Source organism: Leuresthes tenuis, unplaced genomic scaffold (assembly GCF_036924035.1).
Source record: "Leuresthes tenuis unplaced genomic scaffold, fLeuTen1.0.hap1 SCAF_10, whole genome shotgun sequence".
Classification (NCBI taxonomy): Eukaryota; Metazoa; Chordata; class Actinopteri; order Atheriniformes; family Atherinopsidae; genus Leuresthes; species Leuresthes tenuis.
Window position 1 is genome coordinate 3,774,688 of NW_027325364.1, and position 14,859 is coordinate 3,789,546.

Genomic DNA, 14,859 nt, shown 5'->3' on the forward strand with positions numbered 1-14,859 from the left:
CACCCTTGACCATTTTGCATGGACAAGATGACCATTTTTGTGAGGATATTAATTAATAGTGGTCATATAGCCCCTCAGCCAGGGCTTTGGGGCCATTTGAATGACTACATCATGGGGCACTTGTCATTGAAATGACAATGACAATAAAATTACCAATGCTGTGTCCTCTGCTCACTTTCATTTGCTGCACTGAATGCCACATATCGCTGTCAACTGCTGAGGGAAAAAAGAAGGTTGGAGAACTTTAGGGCCTTTCCATACCAAAATCTGTATGATGTCACATTATGTAAAATCATATTTCAATGCTGACTACAAAGCTTTTGTCCGCCATTAAAGGTTTTGGAAAGATTTCAGGTGTTTTTTCAGATCAGAAGAAGAAGAAAACAGGGATGTGGCATTTAAAGACCACTGCCGAACAGCTTGGAACTGGAAATGAAAAGGAGGCCACCGATCACAAGACAAATGATTTTTGTTCTCGAAAGCTAACCAAATGCTTTTTATGTCTTTTTCTTCTCTGCGTTTTGTTTGAATGTGGCGTGATCTGACAAATGTATTTGCAGCAAATGTCAGGAACAGCACAGAAATAGAGGAGCGAATGCCGCATCCTTCGTGATATATTTGTATCATGAATATATGCAACGAGTTGATTAACTACATGTATTGACTCATTGTGGATTCTTTCTATCAGTGTTTTATCTGATGGCGACAGAAAGACTTCAGTTTAGGTTGTTATTTTATGATTTATTACAGCTCAAATAGTCTAAACTAAACGTGTTTGGCATCATTTTATTATAAACTATTATAAGTCTTTAACTTAAAGCAGTTGTCTGTGTTGTACAGGTAACAAATATGTAATGGTTGAATAATAATAATCAAACTGATTTAAATACTATTAGAGCCACCCATTCTGCTACATTAAAACACCTGTGGTTTTGGTGCTATAAAAAGATCAGCCCTTTTCAAATGGAAATGTTTCTCTAAGTTCTTCCCAGTTTATGAGTGAAACGAATAAATCACAGCTTTTTCCTTCCCTGATGAACAGTCACCAATTGGGAGATGACACACTCCCACTTGACAACAATATAAATGATTGCATGCCCTCAGAGAAACAGCTTTTTATCCTCCTCTTCCTCCCGCTTTATACATCCAACCACCTGTCAGACTCTTAGAGATGAAAGTACAGTGCATTGGGGGAGAAGAGACAAATAAAACAAAAAATTATTGTGATTAATATTCCTCTTTTCTTTTAATATGATGAACCTGGCACTGAAACAATAGCGAGATGCTTTGCACGTTCATTTTAAGCAGTTATTACAAATAGCGAGGATGCTGTGCACCCTTTGTGAACGTGTGTGTGTGTCAATCTGATTTGACATTGTGCACATCACTCCCGTGAAACCGGTCTTGATAAAACTTCAATTGAAGAGTTGATTGGATCTTTAGGAACACCGATGATGGTCTGACATCGTTCTTGGTGTTTGGGAAAAGCCTTGAAATCCATTAAACTGTAACAGCATTGCTATTCAGGCTGCACTGCTCCCCAGCAGACAACCGCAGGAGTGTTTTTATTGCACATGAGGCCATCAGCACCGGGCTGGTCAGACAGAGAGACATTTGAGGGGACAAAAGTCCCCTTTCACACTTGGACAAGCACAAGCTGCAAAAAGTCTAAATTCAATTACAGTGATAGCATCTCTTCACACACACAACCAAACACATGCACATTGAGCTTCAAGCGCAAACATGGACACACACAGACACACACACACACTTACATACAGATGAGGGGCCATAAAATGGCTTCTGAGCCTTCCTTCCCTCCAAAAAGAAAAAAAAAAATCAGTTTCCAACTTGGAACTTGTTGAGGAGAGACACTAATCGGCAGGCAGATGAGCGCTTGTTTGTTCCTGATAAGACAAGCGACCACAACACATGTCCCATAAAGAACGGTTTGCCAGATTTGCCTTTGGGGGTGTTGGGGCAGAGATTGGAAGAACTGAGTGAGAACTGGATTCAGTGCTAAAGGACCGGCGTCTCGCTCTGGTATTAAATGTGCTGCTGTTAGTCTTTCAAAATGAAAATGTGTTGTTCCTCATTATTATTATTATTATTATTATTATTCCTCATTAATCACACGTTGGGCAGATAGCACAAAACCCGAGTCACTCCACTCACATCAATGGTTGTCCACTGCTCCACCACGATGGCATCATATGTTGGTGTGGCCACGTTTGGCTCGCCCTCGTTCGCTTCCTGGAAGATGAACACACTTTCCACCGACTTAGGCAGCAAATCTGCAGAGGAGAAAAAAAGCTCAGTCATGAAAAGAGTATTTACTGGACAGAGCTCGTCTCTCCAGCTCCTTCTTGGACCCCCAGGCCAGGGGAAATGGAATAATATTTCTCCGTCATATTCTCACACAAGCCTTTATTACATAGCTAATGGTGTTTGCCACTTGTATGAGCAGTGGGCACTTAGGCATTATGCAAGGAGACAGCATCAAGGAAAGGAGCAGGTATCTGTTTTTGGGGATGTTAAAACTGAAAAGAAGACATATGAGGTACATCAGTGGTTTAACGTATAATAGGCCAGCTGGTTTTTATGCTTGACAGCAAAAAAGAGGATAATTACAGCTCGGGATCAAGGTGAGGGCAATAGCAGATTGGATTTAAAAGAAGATGGACAGATTTAAGTGATGGCAACATGTAGCTACTGATTTAATAAAGTCAGTCCGTAGGGGATAAAACATAAATCCTTTTGCTAAGCCTGCATTATTCACCTTAAAAAGACACAAATTAAGGGAGCCACATAGAGACATTGATGTTGATGCTTTGGGCCACTAGTGAGATTGTGTGCTGCTGACCAAAGAGATTTTCTAAGCTTCTCTTCTGTTGGAGACTAACAATTGCGGGATTGGCAGCAAATGCAGATACACCACTGCGGCCCTCACAAGCTGTCCACCCAATGTCTCTTGTTATTCATTTGGTGCACATGCACGTTGCATGCAGGCGTGCACACAGACACAATGTGCACCCTATGGTCCAGTCTTCCCAGCTGGCCTGAGTGCTTTCTCATTACTCCCAAACCATTTACACACTAATACAGTTTGCCGGGGCCCAGGCACCAATACAAGACACTCCACATTTCATTACTAGGCCTAATAATAGAGGGATGAGAGGTGGCTGGAGAGCCGGTGAAGAAAGGGAGGGAGACAGCAAGACAGAGGCAGAGGGGAGGATGACAGGGTCTATTATTTACCCCCTCCCTCAAAACCCATTTAGGACCCATGCACGCTCAATTGAAGACATCTCTCAGACAGCCACTCGCTCCCTCAAATACAGACATTCCCATTGCTCCCCTCATCCTGCCCCTTCACCTCCGCCCCTTCTCCACCCCCCTTTCCCCCATTCAAGCACTTCTCTGTTTCATTTGTCAACCTTCCCTGCTTGCCAGATGGGGAAGAACCCATTCTGGGAAGCGTCTGGTGCTGAGGCCCGGTGTTAGTTTCCTGCCAGTGCAACAGGGATCACTCAGGTGAAATCAGGGTTTCTGTCTCGTTGCTCTACATGGATCCACCTGTCTCAGCTGATAACACAGACAGACTCGCAGCAGAGAAGAGAAAGAACGAGAACCAGGGAAGTGGGAGAGAGGGAGCGGGTTGCTGGGGGCGTTGAGTCTGTCAGGGGAATGCACTGGTTACGTGCACGAATAAACATTATCTTGTGCCTATTGACTGTGAGCTGAGCTGTGCAGCCAGCAGGCCGACTGAGAATAAGTTGTTTACACTTGCAAAAACTACTGTGTGCCCTCGGTAAAATTGTTCTCCATCCCTTGTGACTCAGATACTCAAGGTCGCAGGGCGAAGCATGCAAATATAGACGCTCAGAAAACAGGGAGCGACGCTGTTGGGACCTGAGAGGCGCAGAGGCAAGTGGCGGCAAGAGCTGGGTGACAGAAAGTGATACGTAGCAGCTGAAATCAGCACCCGAACAACAGAGGAGGGGATCAACAACAAGCATCCAGTGTGTGAAGACAGCACTGACACACACAGACTGAAACTTCCATGTGTGGGCATTACGTGTCAATGTCGGATCTTTGGATGCGGATGTCAAGCCAGCTTGGAAGCTGTTGGCCCAAATAATCATTGGCATGAAAGCAAAGCTGGGGTTGTACATTGGTTTCAGGTAAACATCAGTTTAATGAATGCTTTGGGAGTTGATTCATACAGGTCCTGTGCATTACTGCTGCATAATTACACATGAGGTAGCATTAACGACTGATGAATCTGTTACAGAAACAGCATTTTGTCTTACAGACATGGGTGACTTTTCCTGTAACAGTCCTTATGTTCCTTATGGCTTCAATCAGACAAGTAATAACTCTTAAATCTCTGTGAATATCTTAGATAACGTATATATATATCTGGGAACACGTCAGTAAGTCATGAGACTTAACTGTTTGCTGTCTCCAACTGGAAACAGCTGATGTGTCCTGTAATTTCAATTTTTTGCCATATCAGACACATTTCACACAATTCACCAGGCTGTTTCCATTCACTCTAATGTCCAACAAGTCGTCTTTGAAACAGACTGAAACCACCACAGATTTTTATGATTTTGTTTCAATTCAGCTTTTCTTATTCACATAAGAACCAAAATAACAACGGAAACCCAGCTGGAGAGAGCAGCAGTGCACATGAGATATTTGTCATTAACTCAAGACTGGACAAAAGTGACACCAAAATCTAAATTCAGTCCAATTTTTCTTACAGCACGCTGCCATACTGACAGATTGCTTCATTTTCCAGCTTGTTGAAGAAGGACCGGCTTCTCACTCGCAAGGTTTTTCATGCATTTAAAGTAATGAAAGTAACTATCAGCTCCAGAAAGTCTTTCACTTTGCCCAGGTTTGCCACCTCTTGGCTTGACACTGTCTGTGAAAGAGGAGGAAATGTGGATATGTGCTCAGCCCCAAATACAGTGTGATGAGTTCATGTAGCGGAGGATCCAAACAGGGAACACAGAGAGGTCAACTGGAAAAAGACAAGGTTTAAAGCTGAGGGAACAGACAAAAAACAGGGTGCCAAAGTAAAAGAGAACAAACGCTGACGAGGAAACCAAAAGGATAAAAATCTAAAAAAGCAAGTCTCATGAAATGATTGATTACATCTGGGAGTGGCTGGTTTGGACAGAACAATGGGAAAATCAACTAAACACAGAACAGATGAAAGCAAACAGAGGTAAAAATATGACAAATAACCAGTTTAATTTCATTTCATGTTTCTTTAAATGATTTATCCATCTGTTCTTTGGCACACGTTGTTGCTCTACCAGCTGAAAGGAATGTATGGAAATTAGCATTAATTTGACATATGATCTACGTCAAATTAATGCTAATGTGCTATTCAAAGTCACACAAAAATGTTATGTGTGACCTGGAGGTATTTTTGTAGCAATATGTTAAGGAAAAGCACCTCAATAAGGCTGTTATTAGATGAATGAAAAAGGGTGCGCGCAGAACTTCAAGGCAGCAACACACAGATCAGATCACTGCAAGCAATATGCGACGAGTAGCTGATGGTTTTGGCTACGAAATCATGTTGGATGTGAGCAAACTGTACGATGATGATTCCTACTGACCACAGCAGGCTGCAACTCTGAGAATAAGATAAATAACTGCCTTATTCACTACTGTGTATTAACGTGTTTAGTGGTTTGCTTCACAGAAGCTGTAATTCCTCCTTTATTTCCTTCTGAGCCGGTATTCGCGCGGTCATGGCCTGAGCTCAAGTTCATCTCATTTTTCTTTCTTCCATCTACATTGTTCGGCTTTGTTTTACTTGTCATGCAGCAGCAGCAGCAGCATCACTTCTGCCCTCCTATTTCACTGATCAGTAGACGTAGGTCGCAGCAACATACAGACTGTAGAAGGATCATGCTAAAGCTCTAACACTTTCAGAACATTATTCCAGGCTTTGTTTGGTCACATGACCACGACACCAGCTGTCTTTGAACCTCTCGCAGCGCACATGTTGGGCTTTGATCAGCTGAAATGGTTGCAAAAGATTTCTTATTTTCACTCCATTTAAATAAAGGATTTTATCTTAAGCTTAGACTTTTTTTTTTATATAATCAATTATAATATCTGTGTCTTCTCCTAAGAAACAGACGATTTATGTGTTCATACGACTGTCAACAATCTCTGTATTGTATTCACCAATAGGCACATGTTTTCATGCTTTTACACAGATCAACAACTGCATGTTTAAGCCCAGTTGACCGCTAGTGACCTGGAAAGCGACCCTGCCTCTGGTCATGCCTGGTGACATGATTTAAACATGCATGCCAGGCGCTGCCTCAGACAGATGGAGACCGGCCGCTGACAGCTTATCTAAATTTCAAACAGGATGAGTGGACGAGACATGCACAGAGAGGGACCCAGAGAGGAAGAGGTGAGGGAGTCTAATGAGTGTCGAGTGGATGTGGCTCCTCTCTTTGGAGCCAGATGTTTGGCAGCTGGCGGGCAGGTACCTGTGGGTTGCCAGGCAGACTTCAGCTGGTAGGGAAGGAACAAAGGGAGGTGACTAAATAACGGGATTTTTGCCAAAGTGTCGTCTATTTGCTTTTGTTAGACTTTGGATACTAAATAGGTGCAAACTATGAGAGAAAAAGTGTTTTTATAAACATCCTAATCTATAATTTTAGCATTTTAGAAACGTATATTCCATTCGAATTTCTATTTTCTGCTCAGCTGAAGTATTACACAATTCATTCAGTACACTTTGGAGTTTGCAAGCACAAAGAGTGTCAAATTTGCTACCTTGGAAGGTGTTTACCCTCGTCGATCCACACTTAGATGTGTTACTGCTGGAAATTATGCGCATCTTTTACAGCCTCACAAGTTTAAAATAACATTTTCCTGAATAAAGCATATGTGGGACGGAAATGTTCCCCACAGTAATATATATGTGCCTGCTGAGGTGCTGACGCATGACAGAGGGATTATCACTCCGCTCATGTAATTCTCAGTAGATGTCACTTTTTCCATTTTTTCCTTTGGTTTTGGTTCACTGAGAACAGGGGTGACACTGAAAAGCTACACTTCTATTTATCAAACATGCCTGCTAGTGAATTCTTGTGTTTAGCTCAGCTAAAGCCCAGTGATGTTCTCACTCCATGCTTGAGCTTTTCGAGAGGTTTCGCTTTTAACCACCTCAGTGAATTTGCATTTACTTCAATGCCCAAACACGCTCGACGGCATGCTCTTAACTGGGTATTTGCAAAGACAAAACAACTATAGACTCTGTTATCTGACTGCAATTTAGAGGTGAAGAAGACACATGCAGTGCTGTCACACCCCATATTACAGCAGCCGGGAGAGCTCATTGTAAACAAGACAAGAAAAATGACCAAGAAATCGAAATCACGCTGCATTTACAAGGCCAAGAAAGTGCAAGAGCACAGGTGAGCTCACAAAGGAAGCGAGTATCAATTTAGCATTTCTGTTCTTTTGTTGCACTTGTTTTCTTCAAAATATGCAAAGCATTTTGGATGTATGGTTTTCCAGTATTGCAGAATACTCTCGGCCTCTGTAATATACACATCCAGCTAGAACCACCCAAAGACATATATGTATCCTGTGCAAATGTGCACAATCGTCAGGATTTTGGGTTTTAAGCTCATCCTTCATTATTGTCCATCAGCAACACTTTAGTAATTGGTTTATATCCTGGTATACCTCTCATAAATGCAGCTTTGCTATGTCTGAGTTGGCCCGCTGGGTGGTTGCAGGCGGTTCCACAGTGTGACTGAATGTATGTGTTGTGACAGGTGTGTCTGTGAGCAGCTCAGGATTCAGAAATTCAATAATGCTGTGGCTCAGGTGAGGTCTCCACACTGTAAGCACTGATAACACCAGACAAGACTTTCGCCATTTAAGTGATTCCTCTCACATAAACATTCACATGTGTACGCAAACAATAGGCCTCAATACAGTCTCACCATGGAAACCCATCTTTGGAAGCAGCGTGGGGAGTGTTTTTGTCTGTGTGTTTTTGAAAGTGTGTGTCCCTCTGGAGGATGCCAAACAGCTGACTGTCAGGAACTGGATAAATGTAGCATGAATAGTGACGTCCTTACAATAACAAAAGGCAAATAATCCATGACGTGATCAGAAATACGAACCGTAATAACAAACATATGCATTTGTTTATGCATTTCAAACAAAGCTGCTGTATTTAAGTGCCTAATGTACCGTCAAAAACAAAATACTCTCTTTAAAGGTTTTACTTATCAGGAGACACACACACAAACTTTATTTTGTATCAGAAGCATTTGACTGGTTTGTAAGTGAACCCCGTGATCCAACAGCTTGTAGAAGCACCTTTAGCAGTAATAACTCGAGTTAAATGTTTCCTGTGGGACGTTATCAGTCTCTCTCATGGTTCTGGAGGAATCTTGGCCACTCTTCTCTCCAGAGTTGCTTCAGCTCATTGAGGTTTGCAGCATTGGTTTCTGCACAGCTCTCTTAAGGTCCCACCACAGCATTTCAGTCAGGCTGAGGTCTGGACTCTGACTGGACCATTGCAACACCTTGATTCTTTTCTTTTTCACACATTCTGCTGTGGATCTGCTGCTGTGTTTGGGATCTTTGTCCTGTTGATGAGCCAGTTTCAGCCCAGCTTTAGCTGTGGGACAGATGGCCTCACATCTGACTCTAGAATACTTTGGTATCCAGAGGAGTTCATGGTGGACTCAATGACTGCAAGGTGCCCAGGTCCTGTGGCTGCAGAACCAGCCCAGATCATCAGCCCTCCACCACCGTGCTTGACAGCTGGTATGAGGTGTTTGTGCTGATCTGCTGTGTTTGGTTTCCTCCAAACGTGCTGCTGTGCATTATGACCAAACATCTCCACTTTGTTCTGGTCTGTCCAAAGGACATTGTTCCAGAAGTCTTGAGCTTTGTTCAGATGCAGCTTTGCAAACCTAAGCTGTGCTGCCATGTTCTTTTTAGAGAGAAGAGGCTTTCTCCTGCAGCCCTTCCAAACAAGCCATCCTTGTTCAGTCTTTTTCTAACTGTGCTGTCATGAACTTTAACCTTTAACATGCTAACTGAGGCCTGTAGAGTCTGAGATGTAGCTCTTGGGTTTTTTTTCAGTTTCTCTGAGCATTGTACTGTCTAATATTGGGGTGAATTTGCTGGGATGTCCACTCTTAGATTGACGATTAATCGATAAGCAGCAACAGTTGCTTCTCTAAGATCATTGATGATGTCTTTCCTCCTTGGCATCGTGTTAACACACACCTGAATGCTGCAGACCAGCAAACTGACAAAACTTCTGCTTTTATAGGGGTGCTCACACTTACTGATTAATTAATCAGGTTTATTTGATTAGCAGTAAGGGTTCACTTAGATATTTTTTACATACTACTTCTGCATTTGGGCTTAGTTTTTGTTCACTAGATAATGACAAAGTGCAATATGATGTGCTTTGTTCATCCAAGGTTGTGTTTACCTAATTTAAAACCAGAATTTAAATGGAGGAATCAGATGAATCCTTATTATGTCCAAATACATTAAACCTTAAAACTGAAAGTGGGTGTACTTTTTTCTTCTTCTCATCACTCTAAGTTTAAACGTGAAGCTTATTAGTTCCTTGAAAAATTCAATGGGAAATTTAACATAAGAAAGGCTTGAGAACTTGAAAAATATTCTCTTAATCATGCTAATTTCTTAATATGAATACTTTAGTTCAGATGAATTTAAGAGTGGTGAAACCATTAAGATCAGCCTGAGGAAACCATTTAAACTGGGCAAACAGGAGCAATTAAGAGATTTATGAATGTGTGATGATGTAGGCTAATATACTGAATTAATACACTAACATTTGACTTTTTTTCTTATTAAAGTATGTACATTTGTTTTGGGGGGGGGTCACCTTTGCACAGCTGACTCAGAAACACAGACAGGTACCCATGTTAACACTCACATCCATGTCCAGTTTAGAAACAACTGCGCCAAAACACTTGCAGAAAGCAAATTCCGGCACAGGGAGAACAAGAAGGCTCCTCACAGAAAGGTCATGCTAACTGATTAATTATATTACGAATGTTACAGCCAAGACACACATTAGTTTTACAGCAAATGTCAACCTTTTCACCCATACAGGGAGTCCATCACTCTCTGACTCTACAGCGACAATCTTTCACATATGTTGGTACTTAATGACTTTGTATGTGCCATTATAAAGGTCTTAAAACGTACTAAATCAAAGTTGAGGACACCATATTAACATTGAATATCGGCCAGTCACATTTAGCATTACGCCTCATCATGATTTAGATCTGCGTCTCCTTGGGAGCTTTCAAGTTGATTAAAAATTATGGTTTAGAATTAGGGCTTAAAAAGCTTGGAGGTGAAAGGATGATTAATATCAATCATCTGCTAAATTAGTGCCTTTGTATAACAATAGTACACTGATTTTAAATGGTGACTGTGTGGTTTGGCTGGCTCTTAGCCCAGCAGTGTAAATACTGAGATAAATCTTGATGGAAGACCTCTATTTTATGTCGTACCTCAGATCACATTGTAAAAAAATCTCTCAAGCAGCTGGAAGTCGAAGGCGAAGCAGGTTGTGTTGTCTCTCTGATCTGCTTCATACTGACGCTGGCTTTCAACAAACAAATGTGTTTTTAACAGACTGACAGGTCACCCTCTGACTGATGTACTGTCTGCATCACCAGGGCTCAGGGGAGGGAAATCAAACTCCACTAACTGACACCTTTGATAATTCCTTTGTGTGTTTTTAAGTGTTCTTGTGGCAAAAAAAGCACTGATTATGTGCATCAGTAGTCATGCCTGTTGGTTACAGATCAGTTGTTTGTCATTAATTACAATAAACTGCAACAGACAGGACAACAATAAGACTTTTTAAAACCGAAATATTGTGAGATCATTACTGTGAGGCTGGTTTACCTAATTAGCATTCATTCGTCGTTTCAGCCTGTTCACATGAACAACTGCAGCCTATAAGAACACTCCCAAAGCATTTCATGAACCCTACATAGGCTTATTAGTATGGCTTTCAAATTCTGAAATGCTAAAACCAAATAAATGATAAGCTTCACATTCCCATGGCGAGGAAGGCAAACAAAAATAAACTTTATCAAAACATAACCTGCAGAGCTGCTGAAAAGCGAGGAAAACAAAACAAAGGACCACAAGACTGAACTGACATTTGAAAGTGACAGTGACATCAGCAGAGCATCTGGCCCTAAACAAAGGAAACCCTGGCGTAATTATGCGGAGGGAGCAAACGAAGGGCAGGTATGGTAATTAGGAAACCAGGGCCTGCTGTGTGGGGGAATCAGAAAGCAAGACTAATTGGAAACCAAATAACAGGGCATGAAACCCAAGATGAACCTATTAAAGCTTGACATAAAAAACTAGGAATATTTGTCATGACCTGTGCAATATGAAGCAATGCCTAAAGTGTTATTGATGTACAATATGTGGGCTCAGTGGTGGCTTTAAATGAAGTAGTGCAGGTCCCACTCAGGGAGAATATTACCCAGGTTATTTTCTGCCGCTATAAGTCATAGATGCTCTTAACTTGACATGCAGGTAATTTGTTGCTGTGAAAATATAATAAACACAAGCTGCTATTTAACAGAGAAACACAGTTAGCCAGAGGAGGGGAGTTATTGAACAAAAACCCACTTGCTTCTGAGAACAGAGACATTATGTGCTGATAACCAGTTTTTAAATAAATTCCTGGGTTCACTTTCACAGTCTGACTGCTTCATGTTAAACTGAACCCCTGGTGTAAAACAAACCAACACAGCATCAAAAATTCAGTGTTAATCCACATTAATCAAGCCCTCCAGATACAGATGCATTCATGTGATGAAGCAGGGTATTTTACACTTGACGATCATCTTCTCCTGAACCTAACCAAGTAATTATAATGCTGAAACACAAAATTAACTGAGTGAAACAGGAAGTGAAGAGCGAATAACAGAGAAGGAGGAAAAGAGAAACTTAATTTTAAAAGGATTTTAAAAATCTGAGTCTCATGTCTGGGATATTTCTATAACTCTATCCCACTCTGAGTCCAGCTGATTTATGAGGACCGTGTTTTTATTCAACAAGTTAACACTCCAGAGTGACATCTGCTGTGTTTGCTTTTGGCATCTAATGCTGCAGAAACTGGTGCATCAGAGCGCTGATGCCAAAAGACACCTTAAGCTTATTTCATAGACCCTCTCTGACAGAACAGCAGCATTTGATGCCCTGTGAATGAGAACGTAAATGGATGGTATTCCTTGTAATTCCTTCACGTTAACAAGGAACAGAAAATCAGATTTTGGCACAAAACAGGCTTATTAATTACCAGATCTTGCCCTCAGTGATGGGATTCAGTGACTTCCTGTAATGCCCATCTTCTCCCACCTTTTCCTTTCTCCACATCTTCCTTGCTCTGCAAGATTTGTAAGGATTTATAGGGAGTTGGTAGAGTTTGATGTCGCTCATGTCCCAACATCCAACATGGCATGCTGCACGTTCACATTCTTTATGGGAATATTTTGTTTTGTAAGTTTCAGATCATAAACCAGTTGTGCTACATGCAAAGTGAAAGTTTTGATCCTCTCAAGGGTGAGTTGGTTATCTATTTAAAACCTCAAGGCTATACATTAAGATGAAAGATTTCAAGAAAAAATAAATGTAAATCTTGTGATTGAGCTACAGGGAAAGTTGAGGTATTGCTAAAGAAATCAGAATTCAGGCATAGATGATGAAAATCCAGCTGGTTCAGCAACCCCCCATGACTGAATGGCAAATATTGGAAAAATGACAGAAGTACCACACATTAAACTAAAAAAACCAAGGATTAAAAAGGGCAAAATGACATTCATTAGACAGCTCATGTATCTGTCAGCACATGACGAGCTGTTTGCTCTGTATCACAAATCGAGGCTGTCACTGTCACTGCCATCTCACATCCAAATGCAAGGCTGCCAGTAATGTCCTTTAGAGTGTTGTTTTGCTGTCAAACATGCCCTTGATGTTCATGAGGTTGAAATGGTCCCCTGCACCATGTCGAGCGTCTCATCGTGAATTCGGAAACTCGTCTCAAAGACACTGCTAAATATGGAGACAGCGCCAATGGATACTAATTCTGAAGCACTGATCTGCTTTGGCTGTTTGATGTAATTAGCTACTGCGCTTTGATGTCATACTGGCAGCTGCTCTCAAGAGACCACAATCCAAAACAGTACACAATTCACCTCTGCAGAGTCATCTGTTTTGCAGAGGAGCTGAACTGAAGCTGCAGGCTGAATGAGGTTTTTCAGTCCTGTAAGTGAGTGAAGGCCAAGAGAGTCATTTTGCAGCTGATTCGCACGCTATCCTAACCAGTAATTTTCCTCTTCAAGAGATGCATGTTTTAGCAGTGCATAAAAGATGCAAAATGTGTTAGAGGACCCTAATATGCAAAATAAAATTAAATCATGATAATACACTTCATTACTCCATTCTCAGGACATAAAATATGCAAGGATGCATTAATTTGTTATCAGGTTAATTATCTGTGTTTCAGAGCTGCTGAGGCGTTCACGTTCCCAGATTAATTAATTATGACTCTTATTTACTCTGGATGGCTTTTTTTCTTCAGAGTCAGTGTAAGGCACAGTGCCGCTGGGGTCTGATGGAAGAGGAAAACTGAAACAAGAAATAGTTTAAAAGAGGATACCAAACGGCTCTATGATCCAAAGCTTCGAAAGAATCACCCGCCACAGAGCTCACTGATGGAATTAAAAGATGCAGAGTCTCATTTTTCTGTGAAACCGCTGGAAACTCATAACGTCTACTGTTAAGTCATTTTTCAACCAAGCAACTTCAGGTACAAAAAACCCACTCCATATTGGGATATCTCACTAACCTGAGGCATAAGATGGTTTATTACACAGAACTACATTGGTTATTGGTTGTTAAATTCGTCTAATTTTGAAAAAGGCAGGAAATGTACCAAAACCACAGCAACCAATCATATGAACAAGGTGCTATAAGCAGAGCCAGTCAGCACATAGGGCCCATCATTGTTGACAGTTGCCTTCACTGCCCATATGGGAGACCTTTGGGTTTTATCTCCTAAAGCTGGTAAAGATAAAACTGTAATAGGTCACATCTTTCAAGGCAAATAAACCCACAAATAGAGAGCTCCAAAGTATATGAAAGTATGCTAGTTAGTGGCCAGTTTGAGGATTTGGGCTCCATGTGTGATTATTGACAGAAACTGTACAGATGAGGTTCGGTGATGTCAGCATAAATCTGCCGACACGCACATTTAGAAGGAAAAGTCAACTTTAGGAGCAGGAAGAGGAGCTCTTCTACTGGTTGTTTAGAATGGAATAAAATCTGTTGGCAAAAATGTTTAATGTTGCCTGAGATTTTTCCAGTGTTTATTTGAGAGGTTTTTTTTTTCTTCTTCTTTTTTGTCTTTTGCCTTGTGAGGTCCTGAGTTCTGGCTCTGCTTTTAGAAAATTATACTTTCTTAATCTTTCTCCACTGCCAAGTCGTGTAGTTTTGTTTTGTCCTCTTCCTCAAAGAGGACCACCGGTGCAGCATAGCTTAGCAAGTGGCCTTTGTTACAAACCAGGTAACGAAAACATTCCTGGCGCATATTTTCTGTTCATTTCACATTTTCAATAAAGTGTTTGTTGTGTGCCTGAAAGCTGAATCTGAACAAAGCACGAGTGTCCTTGTTGAACATATTTTGCACATATTTCTTCACTGATTTTTGTTTTGCTGGCTCATGGATGTGGACACAAATCAAATCCCCAGTTATCAGGCCCCTCTCTG

The 14,859-nt window shown here is 41.3% G+C and overlaps 1 protein-coding gene across 2 annotated transcripts in view; it reads right to left on the reverse strand.

Moving 5' to 3' along the window:
* Positions 1–14,859, reverse strand: part of LOC140315983 (raftlin) — a 120,078-nt gene that overhangs the window by 21,216 nt on the left and 84,003 nt on the right. For both annotated transcript variants that reach the window (XM_072393621.1, XM_072393620.1), the window contains exon 7: positions 2,176–2,294. In XM_072393621.1, coding sequence (XP_072249722.1) covers positions 2,176–2,294 — 119 coding nt within the window. The remainder of the gene's footprint in view (positions 1–2,175; positions 2,295–14,859) is intronic.